Genomic DNA, 27,778 nt, shown 5'->3' on the forward strand with positions numbered 1-27,778 from the left:
GCCTCCGAAGCGGAACGAGACGGTCCTACGGAGTAGTGGAATTGCCATCCGAAGGCCGCTGGCTCGGAACGGCGCCCGCTGGATTCCGATCGCTACTGCTACTACTGGTACTTGGCGAGGGATTCTCGTCTCGCTCGCAGCTTCTTAATTAATGTTTTCACCATCAACCGTGACAATTGAATATCCTCAAGCGTTCCGTTAAATAGAATACAATCCACCAACGCTGACCGATTAAACGAACAGAACATTGGCCTGCACCAGCAGGCTCATTACAAAAGCAGGTTCATCATGTCATAACCCAAGCGGACGTTGCGTCCTGCTTATTTGCCGCCCGATCGATCGCCGCCGATGCTGCTCAGGATATCTCCTGTAGAGCTGGTGACGCCCGAGGTCGTATTGCCCACTCCATCTCCGACGCTCTTAGTCGTGTTACCCAGTCCTTCTCCGAGGCCTTTGGTGGTGTTTCCCAGACCCTCGGTGACACCACCGACAGTTTTTCCCAGGCCCTGGGTCAACCCGCCGACCGTCTGGCCCAGTCCGCCCACAGTGCCGCCGACAGTATCCGTGACACCGCCCACTGTCTTTCCAACGGTATCGCCGAGACCGCTAACGAGGCCGGCTATATACTGATATCAGCATGGAGAACGTTCACTTCGCAGTGTGGAGGTTTGCTACTCAGGGCTCCAAGGACTTATAGCGCGCGACTATATAAGCCAGTGTAGACAAATGGAACGCAGACTAATCAACGGCGGGTGCGACGGTTGCTGGATACTTACGGTTGTTGTTCTTGTCTTCGGAAGACATGGTTGTGAGATTGTGCAGGTTGAGTTATCTTCACGCGGGTGTGTGTAGTTCGGAGCAAGATACTGCGATATGGAGGACAGCTTGATCTTCGAGGAGTGTTTAGAACGGTCGCTGACCCTGCGATCAAGAGTTCCTTTTATATACAAGGGACGCTGCCATGTCGCCACGGGACGCGCACCTCCCGCCATGATATCATCGATCCCCGAAACCAGGGTCGCCCGACAGCCCGCGGCCAATCGACACAACGGCGAGGATCTGAGAACAGCACGGGCTAAGATCCCCAAACCCGATGATGAAATTGAGGCTTGAGAGCTGTGGCAGCGGCGCTTGGCTCCCTACTTCGTGATGTTGGTTGCCGCGCCTATTGGCTTCCCTCTGTGTTCGATACGTAGGGCTCCCTGAGTTAATATCCGGGGATGACGAGGGGAACGATCAGATCAACCCATCTAGTCCCATAATAATCTCTGGAGGCAGATATGTGATGAAGCAGCATATTTACGTCATGGAGCGTTCACCTCAATATGTGGTCTTTCAGTACTGACTGGCTTTAACACGAGGATGGGGATCCTTGGATAGGGAGCGGTACATGCGGAGTACATAGGATACCAATTTTCGATGTTAAGAACGGCGTTGAGGTGAACTAATGGATTCGGAAAAGGACTGGAAAGAGGATGCTACAGTACAGAGGTCGGATCCACGCCCGGGCGCCCTCTAAGCTGCACGCTGAGTCAATAAACCGAACCCAGTCAATAATCAATACCTTCATTGCATCCGACACCTGGAAATGACAGTGTGGGAGAAAATATGAGAGCACAATGCCACTCGGCCAGATTTCTCAGGCATCATACATCCGACCAAGTGAAATCTCCAGGCGCCAGCGCGGTATGGTGGTAAGCTCTAATAAATACTACCCAACAACGACATACAAAGTACAACACTGCACATACCATCATAATATGTTGCTTACTGTGTAGTAGCTGATCGGCTGCCACATGGTCGGAAATGCCATTATGACTGGATTTGCAACATTCCTGCCCCTCGGTACTGGTACTCATCAACACCGCGATTCCTCGCGGCTCTGGGAGTGGGTCTCTCGTATAGGTACAAGATGCTCCGACTTCACGCCCACCCCTGTCGAGCGGCCAGACGAATAAACTAGGTTATGAGGCCAAGTGATGACGCTGCAGAAGCGATCGTAAGTCTGCATTTACGCCATGTCGGTGGGCCGTTGGCGAAGGATCCTTTGGGGCAGCCCCTGGAGCCCACTTGCATGCATATACGCGCGAAAGAGCACTTCCCGACGGGCCAGGGCCAGCTTGACAGGCTACAGCCCCCAAAGCATGTGTTTGGACTCGGGACTCGGGACTCGGGACTCGGGACTGGGTGAGAGAGGCGCAAGGGACACGGAGGGTCTCAGGAAGAAATCTGATCGGAGGATTTTGGCCGGGATTGCCGGTGATGTAGATGCATGGATACAACAGAGGGCGGTATGCAGCAAGCGGGATGGTAGTACTTGTAGCAGACTGTCCGATATAGGGTCAATAGCTCTCCTACCAATGATATCCAATAATAGTGATATGTTTCACGGCAGCTGTCTCGAACCCAATCGGGAAGGGGCAGTCACGCGCATGCCTTCGATCGTGCCTTCCCCGCAAACCCTCGTGGCACGCCGGGCTGGGCTTTGATTGGGCGCTGTCACCCTGGTCGGAGTTTAATCTGGTCGCGAATCCTTCCAATCCTGGCCATTTGGCAAAATCCCATCCATCCATCTTCTCCCAACATCTCGCCACGGATTGCACAAGAGAAACGGTGCCATCGGGACTCGCAGGCTCACCGCGTACTTTCGGTGGGGGCGCTTTTGCCCACCGGGCGCTGGGCTCGCCAGTCACCACCGCGACCACGGCCACCACCGCCGGCCCCGCCGCGGCCATAAAAATCTAACGATAGCCGTCCCACTGCCAATGCTGCCGGGTGCGGAACGTCCCTGATTTCCCTTCAGCGCCCAGGAGTCTGTCACTTCGTCCCCTCCTCCCCTTATCCTCCCCCCTCCCGTTCGCGTCCTCGACCCCCATTCCTCCCCTCATTCTCCCCCTCCCCCCCTCCTCCCGGGCCTAGCAATTGCTCTCCAGCATGGCTTCCACCAAGGCTCCGGATGCCACTGCGCCGGCAGAGCACTCGCCTTCGCCCTCCCTGGAACGCCAGGGATCGACGGCGTCCGCAGCCAAGATCATCCAGAATGCCAAAGCCGCCGCCGACAAGGAGCAGAAGATGACCTTGCTGCAAGGCATCCGGATCTATCCCAAGGCTGTGGCCTGGAGTCTCCTCATCTCCACCTGCATCATTATGGAGGGCTACGACATCAGTCTGGTCAACAACTTCTACGCTTTCCCCCAATTCAACCGGAAATATGGCGAGATGTCGGCGGACGGATCATATCAGGTTCCAGCACGGGTAATTCCCCTCCCTCCTCCCCAGATTGGCCTCGAGGGCCCTTCAACTGCGCTGGGATCACTCCATGCGATTGCGTGGCATGATTGCTGACGAAAATCTTTTTGTGCCCAGTGGCAAGCAGGTCTGAGCAACGGTGCCTACGTCGGCGAAATCATCGGTCTTTTCATCAATGGTTGGGCCTCGGAACGCTTCGGATACCGATACACCATCATGGCGTGCCTCGTTTTGATCACCGCGTGGACCGCCATCTTCTTCACTGCCCCCAACGTCGAAGCACTGCTCGCCGCTGAAATTTTGGCCGGTATCCCCTGGGGTGTGTTCCAGACTTTGACCATCACCTACGCCTCGGAGGTCTGCCCGGTTGCCCTGCGAGGATACCTCACAACGTACGTCAATTTCTGCTGGGGTGTCGGGCAGCTGATCGGGATCGGCGTGATCAAGGCTATGATCCACCGGGATGATGAGTGGGCGTACCGGATTCCGTACGGACTGCAATGGATGTGGCCGTTGCCCCTATTCATCGGTATTTCGCTTGCTCCCGAGTCCCCGTGGTGGTTAGTACGAAAGGGCAAAACGCAGCAGGCCAAGCACGCCCTCCTGCGCCTCACCAGTGTGAACCGGGAATCCGACTTCGACGTGGACGAGACCGTCTCCATGATGGTGCACACCACAGCGCTAGAGAAGAAGATCACCAAGGGGGCGAGCTATCTCGATTGCTTCCGGGGCACGAATATCCGCCGAACCGAAATTGTCTGCATGGTGTGGGCCATCCAGAACCTGAGCGGCAACTCGTTCTCCAACTATTCGACCTACTTCCTGGAGCAGGCGGGCCTGAGTGCGGACAACGCATACGCCTTCGCGATGGGCCAGTACGGGATCAACATGGTCGGCGTGTTCGGTGCCTGGTTTCTCATGTCCGTGGGGCTGGGCCGGAGGACGCTGTACCTGTACGGCCTCTGCGGACTGTGCGCCATGCTGCTCGTCATGGGGTTCCTGGGACTGGTGCCGGAGGATCACAAAAAGCAGGGGGCTCTCGCGACGGGCTGCATGATGCTCATCTGGGCTCTCTTCTACCAATTGACCGTCGGCACCGTCGCCTACTCCCTCGTCGCGGAGCTGTCCACGCGCCGGCTCCAGATCAAGACGGTCGTACTCGGCCGCAACCTGTACAACATGGTCGCGATCGTCTGCGGCGTGCTGACGCCCTACATGCTGAACCCGGGCGCCTGGGACTGGGGCAACTACGCCGGGTTCTTCTGGGGGGGCATCTGCTTCCTGTGCGTGGTGTACACGTTCTTCCGGGTGCCGGAGCCCAGCGGACGGTCCTTCGCGGAGCTGGACGTGCTGTTCGAGCGGGGAGTCAGTGCGCGCAAGTTTGCCTCGACTCCCGTGGACGTGTTTGATGAGACGATGGAGCGTGGCGCCGCCGAACACTATCAGACCGAGAAGACCGTCTCGACGGACGTGGCGCAGGTCGAGAAAAACGCTGCGTCGTGATGACCTCCTCCACACTGTTGCATGTTTTCATGTAATACTTTTTAATATCTTATTGTACATATTTACAGGTAATTATGAATACGAAACGATTAATGAGCATTTTCTACGGGATGGAGCAAGTTGATTGCACTTAACTTGTTCGACTACTGATCATATCAGATATAATTATTCACATCTTACATCTCATATCTCACAGATCAGGATCTACCCCCCCCCCCCCCATTGTCTCCAAGATATCAACACACCCTACCATTGATTCATTCTTCATACTCGATACTCACTCATTTGACCAGTCCGGCTTCTTCTTCTCCGCAAACGCCGTCATCCCTAGGTAGTAACCGTCAGCAACCCCCCACCCAAGAACAATCTCAAGCACAAGACAGAAAGACAGAAAGAAAGAAAGAAAACTCACCAATCTTCTGATCCCTACTCCCAAACAACCCATGAAACAGTCTCCTCTCAAACTCCACGCCCTCCCGCAACGCCACCTCCTGACTCTTATTCACGACCTCCTTGCCCGCCAAAACCGCCACCTGGGAGTACCCCGCGATAGTCTCCGCCGTCTTCACCGCTACCTCCAGTAGCTCCGTGTGTCCGCCGTCCACCACCTGGGCCGCAACCCCCCACTCGCCCGCCTCCTTGCCGCTGAAGTTCTTGCCTGTGAGAATCAGTTCCATGGCCTTGCTCTTGCCCACCGCGCGGGTGAGGCGCTGCGAGCCGCCCGCCCCGGGGATCACGCCTAGTTTGATCTCGGGTTGTCCGAAGGTCGCGGACGAGGTGCAGTAGATGATGTCGCACATTAGCGCCAGTTCGCATCCGCCGCCGAGCGCGTAGCCGGATACGGCGGCGATCACGGGCTTGCGGATGCTGGTGGAGAGGTGCGACCACGGCGCGATGAAGTTCGTTTTGTAGGCGTGGGAGAATGTGAGGGGGGCCATTTCTTTGATGTCCGCGCCGGCTGTGGGTGGGTAGGCGTTAGTTGGTTGGTCGGTTGGGTTTGTTTGTATGGGGCTGGATGGATTGGATAGGTTGGATAGGTTGCGGGTTGGGGTTTGGAGGGGTTGGGTGTACCTGCGAACGCCTTCTCGCTGCCGGTTATGATGATCGCGCCGATGTCCTTGTCGGCGTCGTAGGTGGAGAGGGCATCGTTGAGTTCGGTGAAGAGAGGGGTGGAGAGCGCGTTCAGGGCTTTGGGGCGGTTGAGGGTGACTGTTTTGTTTTGTTTTTATTTTAATTAGTGTCTTTCTATCGGTTTGCTTGGTAAAAAGAGGGGACAGACTGAGGCCAACTCCCGGCTTGGGGGTCGAGGTGAGGATGTGCTCGTATGCCGAGGTTGCGGTTGCGGAGAATGGGCGGGCGCGGGCGAGGAAGGAGGTGAGGGGGATGGCGGTGCGGGCGGAGACGAGACGGGAGCAGCGACGGGCGAACATGGTGGTGATGAGGGGGGTTAGGGGGTGAGATGTCAATTGTAGATGAAGAAAGGAGAAGAGAGGAGAGTTGTTGACGGGGGACATCGATGATGCCGATAGCTCAGTAGTAACTCGTATCTCCCCGCAAATCACACCCGCCAATAACCGGCTGAGTCAGCCTGGCCCAGCCCCTGGGGCGCAGTCACGGGCAGTGTGGCTGGAGGGCCGAAAGCGGCTAGAGCGGCCGGGGGCAGTGGACAGTTTTCCATGTCCGTCCGTCCGTCACCTTCCCTTCCCATCCTCGTCGCATTCTCGATTCTTCTGCTGGTCCGTGTTGCTGGCCCTCCTCGCTCGGCTCTGTATGCGCTGAAGCTGCTCCGTCCCTCTCCTTGGCTCTCCCCATCTCCTCTCCTCCGTTTCCTCGACAAACACCACCACCTCGGTGATCGATATAATCTTCCGCATCCACCATGGACGTTCCTGAGCCCGAACAGACTCCCTTCACGGCCGTGACGGCCCAGACCTCGAAGTTGGCCAGAGTACGTCCATCACCATCTTCCTTTGTTGGAGAATTATCTCTGTGAATCCCGCGCGCAGATCCCCAGCCAGCTATGCTCCGACCCGGACTAACAAACTGCAGCACTACCAATCCTGGCTCGATGCTTCCACCCCATTCACTGCCTACCGCTGGACCGGCACCGTCGTCCTCCTCCTCATCTTCTTCCTGAGAATCGTCGTCGCTCAGGGCTGGTACATCGGTACGATATGATCCCTACCATCTATCCATCCCGTTTCATTCCCATCCCAACCAACCCCAACCCACCCAGCCCAACTACATCACATCACATCACATCAATAACTAACCCACACCCCCTCATGAACCAGTCGCCTACACGCTCGGAATCTACCTGCTCAACCTCTTCCTCCTCTTCCTGCAACCCAAGTTCGACCCCTCCCTCACGCAGGACGAAGGCCTCGAAGACGGCGACGCCGCCGTCCCCACCCTCCCCACCAAGTCCGACGACGAGTTCCGGCCCTTCATCCGCCGTCTCCCCGAGTTCAAGTTCTGGCACTCGGCCACCCGTGCCATCGCCATCGGGTTCGTGTGCTCGTGGTTCGCCGTCTTCGATATCCCCGTCTTCTGGCCCGTCTTGGTCGTTTACTGGATTATCTTGTTTGTGTTGACGAGTATGTTTCCCCGGTCCTTTCCGAATGTCGGAGTTGAGTGGAGAGATGTACCGCTGGGAGTTGGATGTTGTCTATGTATGGATGCTAATGTGTTCTCCTGTGTAGTGCGTCGCCAGATCCAGCACATGATCAAGTACCGTTACGTGCCCTTTTCGTTCGGAAAGACGAGATATGGCCGGTCATAAGGGGTGGTTTCGTTTTATCGTCGTCTAGATGAGATGGAAACGGATAAATGAGATGCGATGCGATGCGATGCAAGATGTGGTGTGGTGTGACGATCGTCACGTCATGTCATAGTTTCATAGCTCGATCTTGCTCTATCCCATCCCATCCTATTCTATTCTATCCTATCTATCTGCCATGTCAAGCCATGACCAGCCAGACCACCCTCCTCCCCCTCCATCCCAGTCCCAGTCCGACGGACCTACTCACTTCTTCTGCCCCAGACCCAGACAGACAGACAACCCCTCTCTGTCCATCCCATCAGCACGAATAAATGAGTATCTATCAGACCAGCGCCCGGATGTCCCCAATCCAATATTTCTCCACCCACCCATACATACCAACCTCTACACTACACTACACTACACTACACTCCACTACACCCTTTAATTGATTTGATGATGACTCCTTGCTGCGTGTGACCTAACCTGACCCCTAACCCGACCTTCATGAGCTGAACTGAACCGAACCGGATCCTACGTATCCGCTATCTATGTACAGAGAGAGAGAGAGATTAAGTCTATGCCGATCATGCTATTGTTGCTTTGCTTTGCTTTTCTTGCCTTTCTTTTTTTTCCCCCTTTTTTTCTTTTCTTCTTCCTTCTTGTGCTATTAGAATTGGATGGACTTTGTCTGTGATTGTGATTGTGATTGTGACTGTGACTGTGACTGTGACTGGGTGTGTATGTGTGTATTCTATGGGGTGAATAGATGAAAAGTAAGAGTATAAGTGTAAGTATAAGTATAAGTATAAGTATAAGTAAAAGTGTCTTTTTGAGTTGTTGGAGGTTGGAGGTTGGAGGTTGGTAAGTAGATGGTAAGTAGTAGGTAGTAGGTAGTAGGTAGTAGGTAGTAGGTAGTAGTTATCTCAGATAGGGCTGGGGTGGGGGTTGTTTGGTAAGGTAGGGTTGGTATTTAGTAGTTAGACTGTAGGATGTGTTGGGGTTGTTACTATTGCTGTATTGGGGTGTGGATGAGTAGAGTAGAGTTGAAGTAGATTAATTACAGGGTACTGTGTTTTTGGTACTTGGAACTAATTGGCAAACTCTCTAACTAACTAGGTCAAAAGCTGAGGCATAATCAATTATGTTTATATAAAATGTCTAGATAGTAAGTATTAACCAAGCTTTTACCTTTTACCTACTCTATGCGCATGTGTGCGCACACTTTGACCACCAAGTACACTCAATGTCTGGGAAGTTTTGGAGAGAAAGGAAGCCCCCCGGGGGGGGGGGGAGAGAAATATAAGGGGTATGAAAGAAAAAAAAAAAAAAAAAAAAAAAAAAAAAAAAAAAAGTAGACGAACAGGTGAAAGGAAACATTCGAGCTGGGGGGGGGGGGGGGGGGGGAGGTTTGATAGTCAAGTATCATCGTCATCACCAAAACAGACACATTCATGTCATCCAAGATTATACTATATCTCCAGGTGCTCGACACTATTCCTCTTGGGTGTGGCAGAGGCAGTGACATTGGCAGTGGTATTATCCAACGAGAGCGCGGACATGGCGCGGCTGGGGGTCGGGCGTTCGAGTTCTTGTGTCTTCGTGCAGATCCAGGTGGAGGCGTACATGTTTACACTGCTTCAGTTAGTTCATGTTTGTAGGTATAGTACTGTGTATGTGGGGGAGTGATTACCGATCGATACACGTCCCCGGGAATCGTGCGCCCACGCGACGAGCAGAGAACCCATTCTGCTCGAAGTGTCGGATGTACCAGGGCTCGATGCTCGCGGACCGCAGGAGTATCCGTCCGCCCATCTTGAGGGCGTGGTTGAGCTTCTGTGCTTGGGCGGAGGCTTCGCTGCCCTCTGGGTCGAACCAGTCCATGGAGTCCATGATCTGATTGATTGTTAGCTTGCTGGCTGAAGGCTTTCGGGTTGGATGGGAGGGGAGGGGAGGGGACTTACCACGGCGATTGTGAGGCTGCGTGGTGTGATGCGCTTGATCACTTCGTTGATCTCGTCTGTGTGGATGCGGAGGCCGTCGAATGCGCCTGGCGAGGAGAGCTTGACATGCGATTTGGGGGAGAGGTAGGCGGGGTGGCATCTGGTGCTGTTAGCGTGATTGTCCATGAGGTCTGTGGTAAGATTGGGTATTACCTTCTGGAGAACTGCCCCTGCAGACACAGGAAGTAAAAGTAGTTGTCGTTGCTAATCAGAGTGTCCTGGACCGCGGGATCCAGAGTGTCCACCACATACTCCCAGATCGACTGCCCGCTGACATCCTTCGTCTGCTTCATGTCCTTGTTCAGCCCGTGTCTCTTGTAGTAGTCGTCGATGATCATGTTGCGTTGGTTGCGGGGCACGCCTGCGGCCTTCCAGGCAAACCATTCGGTTCCTACCACGGCCCAGTGAAGGGGCTTGCTCATCAGGACGGAGCGAATCCGAGGCCAGATCTTGCGCTGCTCGACTAGGGTCTGGGCCTCGCAGAGTTCTTGTACCGCTCTCCCCACGCCGAACGCCTTGAACAGGTAGCGGACCATCTTGATGGCGTGGCGGGATCCGCCCGTCTCATAGAGACCTTTGCCGGAGGGCGAGGTGAAGACATGTGTGTGCTCAAGCCAGTACTGAAAGGCTTGGCTGGACAGGTGTGGGCTCAGCCGGGAGATGAGAAGCTTGCGGAAGTCGGAGTGCTTTCCTTCGCCGAAGATCTTCCACACGTCCCGGTGGCCCAGGGCCATGAAGCTGGCCACCTTGAGCTCGAGTAAGTGGTTCTGGTTGGGGTTCAAATCGACAGCGTGCACCCGACGTGGGCTCTTCTGAAGGTAGTCCAGAATGTTGTCTCCGGCACTTGTGATGGCCAGGATGACATCGTCGCGCTTGATATCCAGCAGTTGGTGGTCAACGCGGGGGTCTTCCCAGTTGAAGGCATAGATATACTCGTTTCCGAACTGGGTATGCTTCGGGAGTAGGTCATCGTAGAAGATCCGGTGGTGATGGTTTTGGTAGAAGGATGAGGGAAGAGGGAGGTTCGCGCTCAGGTTAATCACAGCAGTCTCATAGGCCTTGGACTTGATTTCCTGTGTACTGTTCTGAACGGCAGACTCGATCTCCTTGCGGTGATTGGCAGGGGAGAGGTATGGGGATTCCGTGAAAGAGGCGTTCAGTTTCTCGATGGTGTCGCGCCCCGAGCGAGTGGTGGAATCCTTTTGGCATCCGACAAAGATATAATACGGGATACCTCCCAAAAGGTAGTTTCTTTCGCTGGCAGAGATGACGGTTCCAAAGCGGTATTCCAGATAATCACGACGAGCGGCCTCCAGGCTGACGCGGTCTGCGTCGAACCAGGCACGCCAAAAGGCACGGCCCAACCAGTTCACATGACGATTGAAGGCACCGCCAATATAGTTGCGTGAGGAGACGTCGACGATGCTTTGGACTGTCGAAAGGTCAGGCTATGGGTCTAGTTCAATGTCAAGGAACGTACCATAAAAGTCGCAAACTCCGAGGAATCCAGATGGCTTCATCAATGCAGGCAGGGCATCGATGACGCTGTAGTAGTCTGCTCCTTATTAGCACCACCCCTGACATACAGTCGAGCACCGCATACCTGGTATCATGGACAAACTGTAGCTCATGGTAGCCAGATCCGCGCCCGTGGTCGTGACGTTCCCACTGCGGGGATCAATCTTGTCTTCCTCTGGAAGACAGAAAGATCGGGCATCCTGGCAAACGACACGAACATTCTTCCATCCCAGTCTCTCGAAGCGCTGGCGAGCCACCTCGCAAAGAGATGGAGAGAAGTCCACCAGATATACGCGTGAGAAGAATTCCGGAACGGAAAGGAAGGCAGACATGGCTTCGATGTTGTACCTAATGTTGAGTTAGGGCTGAATCCATGATATACTGGAACATGAGTGCTCACCCGGTACCTCCTCCGATCTAAACCATAAGTTAGAACTTGGCGCGCGGGGCATATATGTTGTAGGATAACTTACGTCGACCCAGACAGCCTTTCCGGCGGCGAGCTCCTTATTTTCGACCTTGTGCTTCAGCTGGGCCGCAACCAGGCCCAGCATATCCTCTCGACCGCAGAGGAGACGCTTGCGAGTGGCGTCGTAAACACCAGCCTGGGCCCTCTCTGTCAGCCAGTTCCACTTTCAACCCGGGTTACAGGACATAATGCGTACCTGGGTCTTGTAGAAGCTCTCGAGAGCATCCTGCTGGCCATTCCCATGGCTCTCATGGGGCTTGAGGAAGCTGGCGTAGATAAACTTCAGGTAGGTGAAAACTCCGCTGTTATAGTCAATTTTGCGCTTCTGCGACGACAGCATCATGACCACTGCGACCAATGCGCAGACCAAGAAAGCGGAGGCCGCAATGTAGACATGGAGCCAGTCAATCCGGCCCAGAAAGGGACCGGCAACACTGCTGGAGAACATAATGTCGGAATGGAGGGGAGAGGGAGAGGGAGAGGGAGAGGGAGGGGGGTGCTGCTAATGCCTCCTGTCGGACAAAGACAGATGAGAGACAGACAGAACTTCAGACCCCAGACTTGAGAGGAAGGACGGCTTCTTGAACCAATTGCTCCTGCAGCGCGGAGGGCGAGGCGGGGGAGCAATTGGACGCATCTTTTGGATCCCTGCCCCACCCACAGCAACCCCTCTATCGCGAAGTAAGTTGGCTCCAAACATTCGACAGTAGTGCGATGCCCTATCAGGGGGACACATGGGCCAAAGAGTGATAAGATGCATTGGGCCCACGGGCCTGAGGATCAAAGGCCGCGGGCCTGGGTGCAGCAAGGATCCCCGGTGGCTCCTTCCCTGCCGGCCAGCTGGCACCGAATTGCAGGCGCTGGACAAGGCCAGAGCCGGGGAATTGCCCTATGAAGGTCCTCGCGGTATACTTCGGGCGGGCCAATCACGGCCTGCAGTGCCCGCACGCCCTAGTAGCTGCCCCGGCCTCTCCCGGCCAATGGCTCCCCGCACGCCGGGCCCGGGGCGGGCAGCTTCGGGATCATTGGACGCTCCTTCACTGGCCGCCCAGGGCCTCTAATGAGTAGTTGTCATGGCTCATACGGTGGAGAACTTCCCCCCTCTGGCGTCTATCTTTGGCAGCACTTCACTGGGGGTGGGGACCATGAACCCCTCTTCTCCTCGCGCAGAATGCCAGCACCTTCTTGCTCAACCCGGAACCACCAGAAGCTTTCGAGACCTGCTCAGATCGGCATGGTCCGTCGGTATATGTCGAAATCTATGTGAAACAGAGTCACTACTTAGTAGGAGTCCATAAGAAAGATTGAGACCCACAGCTTGCCTCCAATGCATTGATCCGATGTGCGTCGTTAAATTCCGCAATACTCCCAGCGAGCATCCTGCCTTCGAAGTGGAGAAGTTGCAACCATACAATTTGGGATGATCTGCTCGACACCTGTGTTGGAATATTTGTTAAACGGAGGGTCCTCGATCAACTGAATTGTCCATCCACTGATGACCCCAAGTAGCAGCATAGCTCTTTGCTAGGTGTATATCATCAAAAAGTATCTCGTCACACGTTTGTGTAGATCATTTTGATGCCCCGTTTGTCGTTTCGAAAACCTGCATCTTACCAGATTTCCTCACAGTCCTATCACTTTGACATCCTAACTGGATGTCAGTATGATGCTGCTCTCGCGTATTGAGCTATGTGTTTGAGGCTCCTGGATGTACTTTATCGGCACGAGCGTCCTCCTAACTCATTGAGACAATTTTAGTCATGATCACAAGCTGATTGCCTCCAGATAACCTGGTGAATAGGTAGATATCGTAACAGGATCTGGTGAGACACGCTAGATTGGCGCTCGTTTTTCCCTTGGTGTCGCGGCCTTTGCCCTTTCAGTCGTCCCATGTTACTGTGGAAGTCATGGATCTTGAAAGGCAAAAAGTTGGGAGCCAGCCTTACGATTCAGTTCCTGGACTCCATATGATCCTCTCCTCGAAATAAATCGCTCGGTCTGATCTTCTCTAGCTATAAGAGCGAGTGGAAAGATCTTTTGGTAGTAGCAGATACTCGGAACTGGCAACGGAGACCTTCAATGTAGGGAGAAGAAAGGAGTCCAGGTGGAGAAAGAACTGGACTCGATGAAGAGAAAATACGCCATGTGACCTTCCGGTCCTGGGGCTCATTTCACTGGGAAAAAAAAAAAAAAAAAAAAACAACGCTCGCTTCTTTTTTTTTTTTTTTTTTCTAATACCATACTTGATCAGACTCTATCCATTTTGGTGAGCATTAGAATTACAAGTCCGTTACTTCCATAGCTTGCCTAAACTCACTTCATATATCAACAAGAGTGATTTACTCTGGAATGCGCACAACAGCCCGTCCCTCAATCTCAGACCGTCCCAGTCGCTGCAACACATCATCAATGCAATCGAAATCAAAGGACTCAATATGCGCCGTCACCTCGCCTGCAACCGCCATCTCCATCAACTCCTCCATCTCCTCCGCCGTGCCAGCTGAATTTCCCACGATCGTCAACCCTGCTTAGCGTCAGCACTTAACCCGGATCCCAGGAACCCGCCCGCCTACCTTTCACGATCATTTCAAACGGAGTAGCCGGCAACCGAAACGGAACACTCGGTATACCGACACAGACCAGAACGCCCAGCCTGCGAAGCATCCGCAGACTCTGTGTGTAGGCCGTCTCGTTGTTGGCCATACAGATGACCGCATGTGCGCCGAGCCCCGAAGTCAAGGCTTTAACTTCGCTCTCGACGTCGTCGGTCTTGTAGTCGAGGAAGATGGTGGCGCCTAGGGAGAGACAGAGCTGTTTTTTCTTCTCGCCGCTGAGAGGCTGTTAGTGGTGGTTGGTTGGTTGGTTGTGTAGTAGTGACAGGCTGTTCGTACTTGTCAATTGCAATGACCTTGAGTCCCTTCTTGGCTGCGATTTGGACACCCCTGGGATATGTCAGTCTTGCTTAATGTGAGATAGTTCTGTAAGCTTACATGTGTCCCAAGCCCCCTCCAGCTCCCGGGAGAACGATCCAGTCTCCCGGTCGGGTCTTCGTCTTCATGATCGATGAGTACATGGCGATTCCAGCTGCATGAGGGTCAGTCTATCGAAATCGCAGGTAGACAGAAATACTCAACGCACCGCACAAAAGAGGTGCAGCTACATCTGGAGCCAGCTCAGGGGGGATAACAGTTGCATGAATTGCCGGAGTGACGACGTATTCTGGTCTCAGCCTGGTTAGGGCCTCAATCAAGTCACAGCAGAACGATTAGATACTCACGCTGAAAAGTCCCTGGTACATTCTATACAGCATCAGCACTACCTCACAACCCACCTGCCAAAATCACTACCACCTGGATAAACCTACCGCCCCCGCATTTCTCTGATACGGACATGCCGTGTTGTTTATCGCGCAGATCTCACACTCCAGACACGAGCTATACAGCCACCTGCACAAATAAAAACCACCACCATTAACCCATAGCTCTATAGATCGATGGATGGCAATACAAACCGCACACCAAGTCTCCTTCCCAGCCAAACCTGCTCGTCAAGCCCACTACCCACTATCCCAGTTTCCCCCGGTCAGAATAACGAATGATTGGTAGGTAGGTAGGTAGGTAGGTAGGCACCTTAGGTAGTCCTGACAGGGGGAAAGCAAACATATGGTACTACTTACCCTGGACGACCTTCCCCACACCCTCGTGGCCCGCCACGTCCGTCAACATCGGGGTTTCCCCGCGCACGCTGTGCACGTCCGAATGACATACTCCCGAGTATTCGAGCTTGAGGAGGACTTCGCCTTCGGCTGGGGAGGGGATTGGGCGGTCGTGGTTGATTTGTAGTTTGACGGTGGAGGTGGCCCCGGATGGTGGGATGATGGCTGCGGTCTGGGTTTGGGGAATCTGCATGGTTTAGTAGTCGTATGGATTGGCTGGTGGTATGGAGATCTGGTGGAGAGACTGGAAAGACTGGATTGCCGGGGGGGTGTTGTTGCGGGGTATAAATATAGACAGAGGGGAACGGATGACTAGTGCTGAGTGCTGAGGGAGGGAAGTATAGGAGTTAATAAAAAACTATCGATACGTATAAAATGATTGTAATCTGTAATCGATGAGAGATAATCTGCGGAGTATCGACCGAATACCGATAGGCCATGACAGGCTGATAAGGCCTCCCAGATGGTACAGCCGGTTAGTTGGTCGGCATTCCTCTTGCTCGAGAGAAATAGTAGCTTACTTAGTTATAACCAACCCGTCGTGCAATATTTTATCCAGCAGTGTGTAAATATAGCAGACCTACATGCCCATTTCCACGGATATTCGTACCCTAAGAAAATAATATCGATTGCTAATGTCCTGTTCCTGTGCAGCAACAAATGTATCGCAAAATCCCCTCACCGGCAGCATAGCATGGTCTGTCTCATCTTTGCAAGTCTGTGGTTTCAGTCTCAGTCTCAGTCTCGTGAGAACGACCAACACCAATACCGAACACCATGGGTATGTAGGAACTTCCATCCACATCCAACCGCGCAATCCGTCTCAAATCATAATGGCAACGCAAGCAAAGCCGGCCAACTTCCATCGTCAAATCAATTAGGATATTATGCTAAGTCTGACAAATTTCAAATCAAAAAAGGTATACTGTATAAACGACACGGGCCCTGAAAGAGAGTAGAACGAGGACGTGGAAGGCGCCAGAGATAAACGGGCATCCGCCCGCTCACTGGTCTTCCACGAGAAAACGGAGGATATATGGAAAGAAATCTATAACATGTCACAATACCACCGTCGCTCATGCATTTTCGGATTGCAGGGTTTGCTGTGCGAATGTTAGCATGTTTGCACAACGAATGAGAGCGAGCCTGCGAGCATACCACCAGCCAGTCCATGCCTTCGTTAAGACCTTTACCGTCGATAGCAGAGCATGCAACGATACTCCAGTTTCGATCACGCAGCTCCCCGAGCTTCAGGGCCTCTGATATTTCGCCGGCGCCTTTAGCACCAGGCTGGTCCTGCTTGTTGGCGAACACCAACAAAGCCGCGTCACGCAGCTCCTCCTCGTTGAGCATGGTCGCGAGTTCGTCCGCAGCGGTCCCGAGTCGTTCAATATCTGTGGAGTCGATGACGAAGACGACGGCGGCGGTGTTGGCATAGTAGCAGCGCCAGTAGGGTCGAATGGACGTTTGGCCTCCGAGATCCTGTGGACACACGCAGATGTCAGTACTTGGCAACCGGCCACGATTACTTCGAGAAGCTAGGAATATATCCGAGAAGGTTCGGCACTTACCCAGACATTGAAGTTCAGGTTCCGATACGTCACCGATTCCACATTGAAACCAATGGTCGGTATCGTGGTGACCACTTCACCAATCTATAGGTGAAACATTAGCCCCTGGCTCTATTCACCCGGCCATAAGCGAGGGAGACGCACCTTGAGTCTGTAAAGGAGGGTTGTCTTTCCGGCATTGTCCTGGAGAGACGGGTTAGTATCGGGGGGGGGGAGAGGGGGGCGGCGCTGACGCCTAGTGGCACAACATGAGCTCATACCAGTCCCAGAATGAGAATGCGGATTTCCTTCTTAGTCCAGAGGAAGGACCAGAGACGGGAGAATGAGCCACCCATGATCGAAACTGTGACGGCGAAAGAGCGAGCTGGGGAACTCTAGTCGGGGGGGATGGGGTCCAGCCAGAGAATGACGGAAGGAGGGATTGCGGAGGGAGTTCGGCGACGGGCGACAAGCGGTGGCGGAGACGATGCGGCGAACACGTTGTTTGGAGACGACTCGCGCAGGCAGTAACACCAACCAAGGCGATGGAGGAGAAAACCAAGGAGAAGTCAGGAAGTAACAGACAGTGATCGGATCTGTTCACGAGAGCCTGACAGTCACCCGGACACGAGACGGCGAGCGATCGCGAGCTGACTAAATGGGAGGAGGCCATCATTGGCCCGCGGCCTCCTGCCGATCGGGCTGGCCCAAGCTCAAATCAACTAAGAATGGGATGGAGGCTGGAACTGGATGGGGATCCCCCCCCGATGCTGCGCAAGCATCCCCGTCTTGACCTCTCCCTCTCCCTCTCCCTCCTTCCCTCTACGGCCACCTTGATTGTTGTCTCGTCCCCCCCCCCTCTTCTTCTTCGCCGCCGCCGCCTCCTCCTCCTCCTCATCATCATCCACCCCCGAATTGCCTCATCCTGATCTGACCCGCATCTACCCAACACCACCCTTTGCGATCCGCTTGCGATCTTGCCGGACTCTTCCTTGCCACGCCCTCGCAACAAATCGACGGCTAGCCTAGCAATCCACAATGGTTGGCAAGAAGTCGGGCAAGGCCCTCCTTCGGGATGAAGGTGCGTCTCCCAGCAGTCATGGTCTTTTTTCCACGGGATTAACGGTCCTGCCTAGGTCTGGAGCGGACGGATAACAATATGGAGTTGTCGAACTGGCCGCAGGTTCCTCCAATTAACCAGAAAAACTACTACACGTACGTCGTTACGTCCCATTCTATACCGCAACGTTGGCTCGTCGCTGCAGCCCTGTGCCCTAACGCTAACTGTGTTACTCAATCACCCAGAGATTACCTGAAGCGCGATGATCAGTACCTGGCGTTCAGGCTGCAGAATGAGGAGAACCGGAATCGCATGGCAAAGACCGCCAAGGACCGGGACCGTGCCCTAGCCATGGCAAAGGCCAATGACCTGGGCATACCGGAAGCAGAGGCGGAAGTGGACGGGGATACCAACATGGAAGATGCGGAAGAGGCCAATGAAGAAGCGGTGGGCTCTAAGGTCATTGTTATTCATGTCGGGAGTCAGAACTTGCGGATTGGATTTTCCAGCGATGCCCTCCCCAAGACCGTCCCGATGGTGATCGCCCGGAAGTCTCGTACCAGTGAATCCGAGGACCGAGAGGAGCCCTGTCCCAAGCGCTTAAAGATGGACGATGGCTCGGATATGGAGCCCGATAAAATTTTTGGGCCTGAGGTTCGTTGGTGACTCCATTTACTCTCGTCAACTCAGTCTGACAACCTCGTCTCGTCACAGTTTTCTTCGCAGTATACGACGATGATGGCGGATCTCAAAACCCATATGCGACAGAACAAGCGTCGGACACTGCCAAACTCAAAGGAAATGGTCATCAACTTCAACCGGAGAACAGTACCGGAAACCATCTCGGAGCACAACGACCCCCTGCGCGTTGACTGGACGGAGATTCCGGAACCAGCACCTGAGTACATCGTGGGACAGGCGGCTTTGAGGATCCCCGATGCCTCCAAACCACGCTACAAACTGTTTTGGCCTATAAAGCATGGCTGGTGCAATGAGGGAGACTATGACAGCAAGAGACTTCTCTTTCTCGACATCTCCCTCATTCTGGAAGACGCCTTCAAGACCCAGTTGGGTCTCACCAGCAAGAAGGACTGGCCCCAGTACTCCTGTGTCTTCGTCATTCCGGATATCTACGAAAAGTCGTACGTGACCCAGACTCTTGACCTGCTCATGACGGAGTTTGCCTTCGCCCGGGTGTGTTTTATCCAGGAGAGCCTGGCAGCTACGTTTGGCGCAGGGTTCACCTCTGCGTGCGTCGTCGACATTGGCGCGCAAAAGACATCGATATGCTGCGTCGAAGAAGGGATGTGCCTTGAGAATTCGCGCGTGAATCTTAAGTACGGAGGATCGGACGTGACGGAAACATTCATCAGGATGATGCTTCACGATCACTTCCCCTACGCCGATATCAACCTCTGGCGCCGTTATGATTACCTCTTGGCCGAGGAGCTGAAGAAGAGCGTCTGTACCATGAACGAGGCAAGCGTCTCAGTGCAGGTGTTCGATTTCCACCTCCGTGTCGCCGGTCAAGATACCCGAAAGTACTCATTCAAGGCTTACGATGAGGTCCACCTTGCCCCGATGGGCTACTTCCAGCCGAGCATATTCGACAACTCGCAGAAGCTGAAGGGACGACGGAAACTGATCGGTCGATCGGTTGACATCTACGACGGGCAGCCGAACGACCCCACGTCGATCGCGCAATCGCAGATCCTGTCTAGCATTGCGCCCTCGTCCAATGGCCAGGTGAACGGCGATTTGCAATCGAACAACACCCTGGAGGTCCAGGCCACCCCGAGTCGGGCCCAGCCATCCAATGCTCTCAGTCGCGTGCAAGAGCTGGAAGGTACTCCCCGGTCATCTGTCGCCGGATCACCGGCCCCAGAGGCAGTCGGCACCCCTCAAGCCGGAGCCACCCCCGTGCCGGGTGGACAGGGTCCGGCCACATCGCAGCCCCGGGCACCCACCGTCGAAGAGCGGGATGATATCCTACCCGTGTTCCCGCTGGACAATGCAATCTTGACCTCCATTGCTCAGGCTGCTCGATCGGACGAGCGCAAAATGCGAGACTTCCTCGGCGGCATCATGGTTGTCGGAGGCGGGAGCTTGGTGAACGGGCTCCACCCCTTCCTTGAGGAGCGTCTCCAGACTCTGCGGCCAGCGTTCGCGAAGGAGATCATGATCGGTACGCCCCCGAGAGAACTGGATCCGCAAGTGGTTGTCTGGAAGGGGGCGAGTGTGTTTGGCAAGTTGAATGGAACCAACGATAGTTGGATTGGGCAGCTGGAGTACGACCGGCTGGGACATCGACTGATGGCTTACAAGTGCATGTGGGCCTACTGAGGAGTCTGTCTGTCTGTCTGTCTGTCTGTCTTTTGGGGTGGTTTGGTTTGCGATACTCATGTAACTCTATTGAATCTTTGGCTAGCTTTCTGTTTTTGTAAGACCGGACGGGCGTTCAGCGCAATGAGATAATGACAGTGAATGCTTCTCTCCGACTGACCATGCAGAGTAACACGAACCAACACGAACAAACATACTGCCTACTGCCTGCTATATACATATACCTACCTGACCTGCAGTGTCGGAGGATTGTTGCTCCGTTCCTCCTCACCCATCCGACTCACGACAGCCGCTAACCCAAACCACCAGGCGGTGGAGGCGTGCAGAATGGCCCGGATCTCAGGTGAGTTTGTCCATCCCGACCCTCCGATGGTCCTGCTCTGTGCCAGGTTTGTTGATTGGAACCTCGTCTCTTTCAGCTCTTCAGCCCGTCGATTCTAGCAGTGAAGGCTCGGACGGGGGCTTGGTGCCAGACTCCGAGATCCCACCCTTTTCTCTTCCCGATCCTTGTAAGCTTGCTTCCCTTCACGGGCTCTCGCTGCAATTGGGACCGACCTACTAACTTCACTGCAGTGCACCCTTCACCCCCCGACGGCTCCCCAATAACCTTGCAGCTGTCGTTGGCCAAACCCGACATGTCGAAATCCAAGGATAGCAGCTCCTCCGGGGGCTTTCATCAGGAATATATCGCGTCGCTGCGCTATCGCAATGACCTGCCGCCTCCGGACATGCCCACCAAGTTCCTCGATATCCCGCACGAGGGCTTGCACCGTTTTCTCACCCCGGGCTTCACGTCTAACCTGGCTCGTCGCGAGGAACCCAATATCGATGTCGATGCCGAGGGTGGTATGCCAATTGACCTGGTCGGAATCCCGGGGCTTCACCTGGGCGATGAAAGTGGTACGTAGCCCGTGTCCGACGTTGTCCGAGTTGTGGCTAATCCAGGGTGGCAATGCAGCCATCATGGCTCCTGAGAATCCAGGACCACTTGACCCCGCTGACCTGGCGCTTCTGATGACCCCGGAGCAGCTGAGAAACCCGGCGCCCAAGAATGTCAACGTCAGTTTCCTCCGTCGTACGCAGTACATCTCCGCCGGTCTTCGCGCGCCCGATAGCCCCAACGTTCCTACACCAATCCGATCGAAGCGTGCCCTCGAGAAGGTCAAGTCGCAGGATGATCCCACGTACGTCAAGAAATACATCCAGAAGGGATTCGATATCGCGTATCCGAGCAGCAGACATTCTGGCGAAGACACGGCCAGCAAGATCAAGGGCCACACTTCTACGAAGCTTGAACACGACGCGTGGGCCCATCCGGTGCACCCCGACAACCCCAAGTTGAAGCCTGTCGGATACTATCCGCTTCTTCCCGATCTGCGCGGTTTCCCCGATCCTGGTGGTTTCGTCCAATTCAAGTTCGACAAAGCGCCCGTGTCGGATGTGTCTGGGAGAAGGGACAAGCGCATGGACGTTGCGGTTCTGCTCCCGTCCGCGCCGGAGGAGCGCATCTGTCAGGAGCATGCAACCAAGGTGGCCTTGCATAAGGCGCACCCTGACTTGTACCCTGATCCCGGCCCGATTCCTTGGGACTACGATCTCTTCCTGCCCGAGAGGAAGGACGCGGCCAGGAATGTCACCGCGAGCCTGCGCATGTCCAACCCTGATCGCGAGAACGAAGAGCTGTACACCCACGAAGGGGCTGACGGCGCCAAGTTCCACCGTTACGATCGTCTCCGCACATATGCCACCAGCGCGCAGACTCTGGGCAATGATCAGAAGCAAAGAGATGTGGCACTGACGCTCTTCGATCCGTCAGAGCTCAGAGAAGGACAGCGAGGTGACTTGGACTCGAAGCAGAAGGCGGCCTACTACTATCCCATCCTCGGCAAGACGCGTCTGAAGCCCGAGCGTGCCCGCACCATCGCACAGGCCGGTCTGGCCCCAACACTCGGGAAGACCAAGGAGGAACAGGTCGATCAGATCCAGGTGGTGGTCCGCGACCCTGACGAGGCGGAAGTGTACAAGCGGTCGCTGCACCGAGCGGCCATTGACCCGAAGTTCGCCGAGACCCTGCCCCCTCCGCCGGAGGACCATGAAGCCGAGGCCAAGGAGGACGAGGGAGATGAAGGCTCTGACCGCCAACCGTCGCCCCACGATGCCGACGATGCCGACGATATGAGCGACGAGTGATCGCCGTCGTCTGGCACCGCATTGGAGCGCCCCCGCGGACAGCTCCTTCTGTCTTCCACACTGTACTTCTTCCTGTGCATTACACCCTTACATACCCTTTCATATCTTCATTATGCGGATCTTCTTTGGACTTGTTCCTTGCATTGCTGCCCCAGACACGGAGCCGAGCTGCTACCGCGACCGGTCTGGAAGCTGATATGGAGTCAAGGCGGCAAAGCAAAAGGCGTTGAGTGGCATGATGACTTGGAGTTACGTAGCGAATTTCGTGTTTTTCTCTGAATGGGCCGTTGCAGGATGCGGGTGCGCATCGGCAGCTGCTACTGGCGACTCATGTACATCCGTAAATACTAGGTAGTTCAATTCCATACCATCATCTCTGGACTTCCTCCTCTCGAAATCTCCCCGACACCGGCCGGTGCTTTGTAGCAGTTCACCGCCCGGGCGAGCTCATTCTGCCGGTCGATCCCTGACCGCCCCGGGACGTTGGCGCAAAAGAACCGGCGAGGAAGGCGGCCCTCGTTCACTTCCACCCCGATCCCTTCCTGCGAGGTTTGGCTCTGTCGACTCGGAGGCGTGGTTGCAGTAACTTGATCTGCCTCTCCGCTGTTGCCGCGGTTTTGAATGCAATTGATCGGACTTTGGGTGGTGAGTTAGTTGGCTTGATCCTTCTCGTCGGCTGTTCGTCGGCATAGCGGTTGAGCAGTATAGCGAGGCTTCTCGCCTCAATACACTCACCCCCACTGGCTTGCAGCATCCGACTGTGACGTTCTGCCAGATACAAGATTCTCTCGTCCACTTCACTCCAGCTGACACGAATCCAGGTCAATTGCCGCGCAACCCCACCCATACCCCACCCCCATTAATATAACCACCCCCTCAACCCACCACCAACTACAATGGCTCCCCACGCTGTCGCTCTCGCCTGGAGAGCTGCTGGCCGCAGGGCTGCACTCCCCTCTCTCCGTGCCACTCGTCCCTCTGTCCTCCACCGGGAATCCCTCTTCCGCAATGTGCGCTATGCCTCGGACGCCGCTGCTCCCCCGACGAAAGAAGCCGCGAAGGAAACCGTCGCCCAGGCCACGGAGACCGTGAAAGAGGCGCCCAAGAAGGGTGGCCGCAAGATCAAGCGGACCGTGCTCGGCACCACCCTGGCCCTGACTGCTGTAGTCGGCTTCATCTACGGAACCGACACCCGGGCCAGCGTGCACCGATACGGAGTCGTTCCCCTGGTCCGCCTACTCTACCCGGACGCCGAAGACGCGCATCACTTCGGCGTGGACATCCTGAAGAAGACGTACCAGTACGGCCTGAACCCTCGGGAGCGCGGAAACCCCGATGGCGATGGCTCTCTCGTAACTGAGGTATACCCCTCCTCCCCCCTATCCCCCACCCCCTGACCCCTCAACTCACCACCCCAGGTCTTCGGCTACACCCTCTCCAACCCGATCGGCATCTCCGGCGGACTCGACAAGCACGCCGACATCCCCGACCCGCTCTTCGAGATCGGCCCGGCCATCGTCGAAGTCGGAGGCACAACCCCCCTCCCCCAGGACGGAAACCCCCGTCCGCGCGTCTTCCGCCTCCCCTCCCAGAAAGCCATGATCAACCGCTACGGCCTGAACTCCAAGGGCGCCGACCACATGGCGGCGGTCCTTGAGCAGCGCGTCCGCGACTACGCCTACGCGCACGGGTTCGGCGAGCACGAGGTCGGCGAACAGCGGGTCCTGAACGGCGAAGCCAACGTCCCCCCCGGCAGTCTCCGCGAAGGCAAGCTGCTCGCGGTCCAAGTCGCCAAGAACAAGGTCACGCCGGACTCCGACATCGAAGCCATCAAGCGAGACTACGTGTACTGCGTCGACCGACTGGCCAAATACGCCGACATTCTCGTCGTGAACGTCTCGAGCCCCAACACACCCGGCCTCCGTGACCTGCAAGCCACCGCGCCCTTAACCGCCATCCTCAAGGCGGTAGTCGGTGCCGCCAAGAGCATCGACCGCACCACCAAGCCCTTCGTCATGGTGAAGGTCAGCCCAGACGAGAACTCCGACGAACAAGTCTCGGGCATCTGCGACGCCGTGTGGGGATCCGGCGTCGACGGTGTGATCGTCGGAAACACGACCAACCGCCGTCCCGACCCGCTGCCCCAGGGCTTCGAGCTCCCGTCCAAGGAGCAGAGCGCCCTGAAAGAGACGGGCGGATACTCGGGCCCGCAGCTCTTCGACGGCACCGTCGCCCTGGTCGCGCGGTACCGCGCGCTGCTAGACGCGAGTGCCCCCAACGCTGTGGAGGCTGTGGCCGCGCAGGTCGAACCCGACGTCGAAAACGCCCCCGTCACTCCGTCGGACGTGGCGCCCCGGAAGGTCATTTTCGCCTCCGGCGGAATCACCAACGGCCAGCAGGCGAAGCAGGTCCTGGACGCCGGCGCGTCCGTCGCCATGATGTACACGGCTATTACCTACGGGGGCATGGGCACGGTGACTCGCGTGAAGCAGGAGCTGCGCGAGAGGCAGTAGACAGATATATCTTTCTTTTTTTTTTTTTTTCTTACAGGACGTGCTTAAAAGGAGCGACCGGTTGGGGTTGGTGAGGGGGATATAAGTATTGTATTGTAAATAGATCTAGTTACTTAGGTACCAGGGGCTACCTACATATGGTATCAATATGGAGTCAGAAGTCGCATTATCACCTGGTTGCTTGTATCTTTCCGTAGTGCTAGTATTCTTTGAACATTCCATTCATCTCCTTGTTCAGGGATGGTTGGTTGTGTGCGTGTTGCAGCGGTAGATTAGGCAGGTGTTTGGTTTGGGATGCTGGATGGGATATAATCCTGGCTATTTGTGGCAAGTCAATCCACCTAGACCTGATCAATTCGACCGGACTCGACACGAGACATGGGACATGGGACATGAGACTATCAGGCAGAAATAGATCCCTCGATACTGAGTCCTCCATATGTATGTATTCTTCACCCTGAGTGGACAGTTCTAGGTAAGGTATCTATCGACTGACCTGAGTAGTAAGGTAGTAAGGTAGTAAGGTAGTACTTGGCTACTCACTCACTCACTCACTCACTCACTCACTAGAGGAGTGAATAGGGGGGAAACATTGGGGGGAGGGGGGGTAGATCCATCATGTCCTTCAACAGCGTGATTAATAGTATTATTCAGGGTGATGTTAGCAGAGAGAGAGAGAATGTCTACCGATCAGTCGGTCTAGCCAGGTCTATACTTCGCTGGCTGGGCTGGCTGGGCTGGTCCGGTCCTGGTCCTGGATTTGAGGCAATCGTGCCAAAGTAGTACATACGGAGTACATACTTGGAACAACAATGCTGAAGTGGACGGACATACTTAGACATAGCCATGGCCCTGAAGATGCAATCCACTCCATGCCACGTGCCTCGCGATCAGTGGACAGACGGACGGACAAGACAAACAACCTTCACCGTCAATCTCCGAATGTGATTCCTCAGATTAAAATCAAAAGTATAACCGTTGGCTCTGGATCGATCGCATGGGGAGTGGGTCAGACTCAGGTCAGGTGGCACTGGGTGACAGGCCATGCAGGCCGCCGAAATTTTCTTCAACCTCACGGGACTGCAAGTCCAGGGCCGGGCCTAGATGCCCAGGTGGCATCGCCTGTGCGATCCGCTTCCTTCGAGAATATCCATCCGTCGGGGGATTTCGGCATTGCCGGTTTGAGCAAGTAGACGGACGGGCCATCCATGGATGATGGGCCGGATGCCCCAGGCCGGACTGTGTCAATCCAGTCTAGGCAAATGGGGCTGGTCGGGTTTCCTGAACGGGATACCCGGCCGGTGGATATCAAAGTCAAAGAAAGTGAAGTAGTAAAAGGGGCCAGTCTAAATTGTGTATACATCCCGCGTGATCTCTCCCTAGCCCTTAGCCCTCTGGCGTCAAAAGCACTACTTCCGTAGCAGTATCTGTACTAAGTCTCGCGCCCGAGACATCCCAGCCGGGCAACCCGATCGCAATCATGCCAACGTGTCTTCGACCTCCCTGACCACCCGGCGGACCCCCTCAATCTCGTGCGCGAATCGGCCCAGGAACATGCCGTCGACGGCCTTCCCCAGACCGCCGGGGCCCCACAGCCCGGGCCCGGCGCTTCCCCCGTACAGGATGCGGACCTCCCCCGCGCGGGTGCCAATCACCGCCTGGAGCCCGCCCACCACCGCCGCGATGTGATCCACGCCCGCCGGCGCGGGCTTCCCAATCGCCCAGACCGGCTCGTACGCGAAAATCACCGGCGCGTCCGCGGGGATCGCCGTGAGCACCGCCTGGATCTGGCTGGCGCATTCGCTGACGGCGTGGCCGACCGCCTGCGAGGCCACGGGTCCCGGCGCCGTGATCTCCCCGATGCACACCAGCGGGACCATCCCCTGGGCGCACGCCGCGGCGGCTTTGCGGCCGGTCTGCGCGTCGGTTTCACCGAAAAGGTCGCGGCGCTCCGCGTGGCCCAGCTCGACGATGGAGACGCCCGTGGCACGGAGCGCCTGGGGCGAGACTTCGCCGGTGTAGGCACCCAATGGCTCCCAGAAGCAGTCCTGGGCCCCGAGCAGGAACGGGGCCGGTAACGACGGGGTGTCGTCCGGGGGCAGGGTGGCCTCCCAGTTCCTGATGATCTCCGCACAGGGGTAGATGGTCAGGAAGTCCGGGACCAGGGCCAGCAGCAGCTTGGCGCGGTTCTCGGGGCGGACGATGCCGTTTTCGGGGGCGAGGAGGGCGCGGCAGTAGTCGAGGGTGCGGGCTGGGGTGAAGTACATCTTCAGCGAGATGATGAGCAGGTTCTTCGGGAGAACGGGGTAGGTCGGGGGCGCCATGGCTGCGTGGTCTGGTGGATGCTATCCCGGGATGGCTTCGTCGCAATCAAGGCACAATGGAGGGAGGCTGGACTCGGATCAGGATGACGGTAGTGTTTTTTTTATCTGGGAGTCCGCAAGCTGCTAGTAAGCCACGGTTCTCCGTAAGTGTTTGGTCGTAAGACGTAGAGAACAGGGTCACCGACAAGATGCTGAGGAGTTGGAACAAGGCAACCCAGAGCAGGGAAACGGCGCAAAGAGGGGCAGCCGCCAATCAGGCTGCGACGGAGACACTAATGCGGGTTAGCTGCTGGCAGGCACTAGACGGATCCCAGTTGGGCATCCAGCAAGGAAGAATCCCCAGCCAATGATGTCAGGCTGACTCCAGATGCTGGAGAACCTGGGGAAGGCCGTGGCTGGGGTGGTACTACTGGGTGCCACGGTTTTGCTGCTCGGGGCTGCTTTGACCCAGGAGTCCCAGAGATCGCAGAGATGGAGAGATCTGGAGATCTGGAGGGGAGGCTGAGATGCAGCAGCCACGGTGCACGTCCACTGACACCTACTCTACTAGATACTAACTAGCGAGAGGGGTTGAAGAGGT

General features: G+C 55.7%; 11 protein-coding genes across 11 annotated transcripts; 5 read left to right on the forward strand and 6 right to left on the reverse strand.

Moving 5' to 3' along the window:
* Window positions 1–133: 133 nt before the first annotated feature.
* BO70DRAFT_364503 (uncharacterized protein) lies at window positions 134–905 on the reverse strand. Its single transcript, XM_025543827.1, has 2 exons — window positions 777–905; window positions 134–619 (listed from the first exon to the last, which is right to left on the reverse strand). The coding sequence occupies exons 1-2, from the start codon at window positions 802–804 to the stop codon at window positions 321–323; spliced, it is 327 nt and encodes a 108-aa protein (XP_025396774.1). The 5' UTR covers window positions 805–905; the 3' UTR covers window positions 134–320.
* A 1,965-nt stretch (window positions 906–2,870) lies between these two features.
* BO70DRAFT_341532 (putative MFS alpha-glucoside transporter) lies at window positions 2,871–4,849 on the forward strand. The gene is made up of 2 exons (XM_025541335.1): window positions 2,871–3,255; window positions 3,367–4,849. The coding sequence occupies exons 1-2, from the start codon at window positions 2,935–2,937 to the stop codon at window positions 4,750–4,752; spliced, it is 1,707 nt and encodes a 568-aa protein (XP_025396775.1). The 5' UTR covers window positions 2,871–2,934; the 3' UTR covers window positions 4,753–4,849.
* Window positions 4,850–4,978: 129 nt separating this feature from the next.
* echA (enoyl-CoA hydratase echA) lies at window positions 4,979–6,258 on the reverse strand. The gene is made up of 4 exons (XM_025540456.1): window positions 6,032–6,258; window positions 5,824–5,961; window positions 5,165–5,710; window positions 4,979–5,079 (listed from the first exon to the last, which is right to left on the reverse strand). Exons 1-4 carry the CDS (start codon window positions 6,180–6,182, stop codon window positions 5,030–5,032), a joined length of 885 nt encoding a protein of 294 aa, XP_025396776.1. The 5' UTR covers window positions 6,183–6,258; the 3' UTR covers window positions 4,979–5,029.
* Window positions 6,259–6,631: 373 nt separating this feature from the next.
* Window positions 6,632–7,534, forward strand: BO70DRAFT_354849 (Rer1 family protein; the record flags this gene model as incomplete). The annotated part of the gene is made up of 4 exons (XM_025541885.1): window positions 6,632–6,700; window positions 6,802–6,919; window positions 7,047–7,349; window positions 7,455–7,534. 4 exons carry the CDS (start codon window positions 6,632–6,634, stop codon window positions 7,532–7,534), a joined length of 570 nt encoding a protein of 189 aa, XP_025396777.1.
* A 1,451-nt stretch (window positions 7,535–8,985) lies between these two features.
* Window positions 8,986–11,951, reverse strand: BO70DRAFT_398834 (class I SAM-dependent methyltransferase; the record flags this gene model as incomplete). The annotated part of the gene is made up of 9 exons (XM_025546814.1): window positions 8,986–9,148; window positions 9,207–9,409; window positions 9,478–9,616; window positions 9,670–10,948; window positions 10,997–11,071; window positions 11,120–11,382; window positions 11,435–11,451; window positions 11,508–11,639; window positions 11,700–11,951. The coding sequence occupies 9 exons, from the start codon at window positions 11,949–11,951 to the stop codon at window positions 8,986–8,988; spliced, it is 2,523 nt and encodes an 840-aa protein (XP_025396778.1).
* Window positions 11,952–13,805: 1,854 nt separating this feature from the next.
* On the reverse strand, window positions 13,806–15,548 carry BO70DRAFT_364510 (zinc-dependent alcohol dehydrogenase). The gene is made up of 9 exons (XM_025543828.1): window positions 15,180–15,548; window positions 15,015–15,066; window positions 14,868–14,949; window positions 14,781–14,802; window positions 14,642–14,722; window positions 14,494–14,587; window positions 14,395–14,445; window positions 14,077–14,333; window positions 13,806–14,027 (listed from the first exon to the last, which is right to left on the reverse strand). The coding sequence occupies exons 1-9, from the start codon at window positions 15,409–15,411 to the stop codon at window positions 13,843–13,845; spliced, it is 1,056 nt and encodes a 351-aa protein (XP_025396779.1). The 5' UTR covers window positions 15,412–15,548; the 3' UTR covers window positions 13,806–13,842.
* Window positions 15,549–15,833: 285 nt separating this feature from the next.
* On the reverse strand, window positions 15,834–17,373 carry BO70DRAFT_364512 (ADP-ribosylation factor family protein). The gene is made up of 5 exons (XM_025543829.1): window positions 17,050–17,373; window positions 16,934–16,972; window positions 16,790–16,873; window positions 16,377–16,700; window positions 15,834–16,321 (listed from the first exon to the last, which is right to left on the reverse strand). The coding sequence occupies exons 1-5, from the start codon at window positions 17,122–17,124 to the stop codon at window positions 16,295–16,297; spliced, it is 549 nt and encodes a 182-aa protein (XP_025396780.1). The 5' UTR covers window positions 17,125–17,373; the 3' UTR covers window positions 15,834–16,294.
* Window positions 17,374–17,634: 261 nt separating this feature from the next.
* BO70DRAFT_319863 (putative chromatin remodeling complex subunit (Arp8)) lies at window positions 17,635–20,301 on the forward strand. The gene is made up of 4 exons (XM_025540457.1): window positions 17,635–17,849; window positions 17,905–17,983; window positions 18,074–18,482; window positions 18,543–20,301. Exons 1-4 carry the CDS (start codon window positions 17,807–17,809, stop codon window positions 20,169–20,171), a joined length of 2,160 nt encoding a protein of 719 aa, XP_025396781.1. The 5' UTR covers window positions 17,635–17,806; the 3' UTR covers window positions 20,172–20,301.
* A 268-nt stretch (window positions 20,302–20,569) lies between these two features.
* On the forward strand, window positions 20,570–22,727 carry BO70DRAFT_319868 (uncharacterized protein). The gene is made up of 3 exons (XM_025540458.1): window positions 20,570–20,680; window positions 20,745–21,071; window positions 21,130–22,727. Exons 2-3 carry the CDS (start codon window positions 20,807–20,809, stop codon window positions 22,359–22,361), a joined length of 1,497 nt encoding a protein of 498 aa, XP_025396782.1. The 5' UTR covers window positions 20,570–20,680; window positions 20,745–20,806; the 3' UTR covers window positions 22,362–22,727.
* A 248-nt stretch (window positions 22,728–22,975) lies between these two features.
* Window positions 22,976–24,907, forward strand: BO70DRAFT_364515 (dihydroorotate dehydrogenase 2). Its single transcript, XM_025543830.1, has 3 exons — window positions 22,976–23,006; window positions 23,183–23,722; window positions 23,780–24,907. Exons 2-3 carry the CDS (start codon window positions 23,258–23,260, stop codon window positions 24,872–24,874), a joined length of 1,560 nt encoding a protein of 519 aa, XP_025396783.1. The 5' UTR covers window positions 22,976–23,006; window positions 23,183–23,257; the 3' UTR covers window positions 24,875–24,907.
* Window positions 24,908–26,209: 1,302 nt separating this feature from the next.
* BO70DRAFT_108930 (triose-phosphate isomerase) lies at window positions 26,210–27,502 on the reverse strand. Its single transcript, XM_025537859.1, has 2 exons — window positions 27,384–27,502; window positions 26,210–27,321 (listed from the first exon to the last, which is right to left on the reverse strand). Exon 2 carries the CDS (start codon window positions 27,196–27,198, stop codon window positions 26,353–26,355), a length of 846 nt encoding a protein of 281 aa, XP_025396784.1. The 5' UTR covers window positions 27,199–27,321; window positions 27,384–27,502; the 3' UTR covers window positions 26,210–26,352.
* Between the last annotated feature and the right edge of the window lie 276 nt (window positions 27,503–27,778).

Source organism: Aspergillus heteromorphus (assembly GCF_003184545.1).
Source record: "Aspergillus heteromorphus CBS 117.55 chromosome Unknown BO70scaffold_24, whole genome shotgun sequence".
Taxonomy (NCBI): Eukaryota; Fungi; Ascomycota; class Eurotiomycetes; order Eurotiales; family Aspergillaceae; genus Aspergillus; species Aspergillus heteromorphus.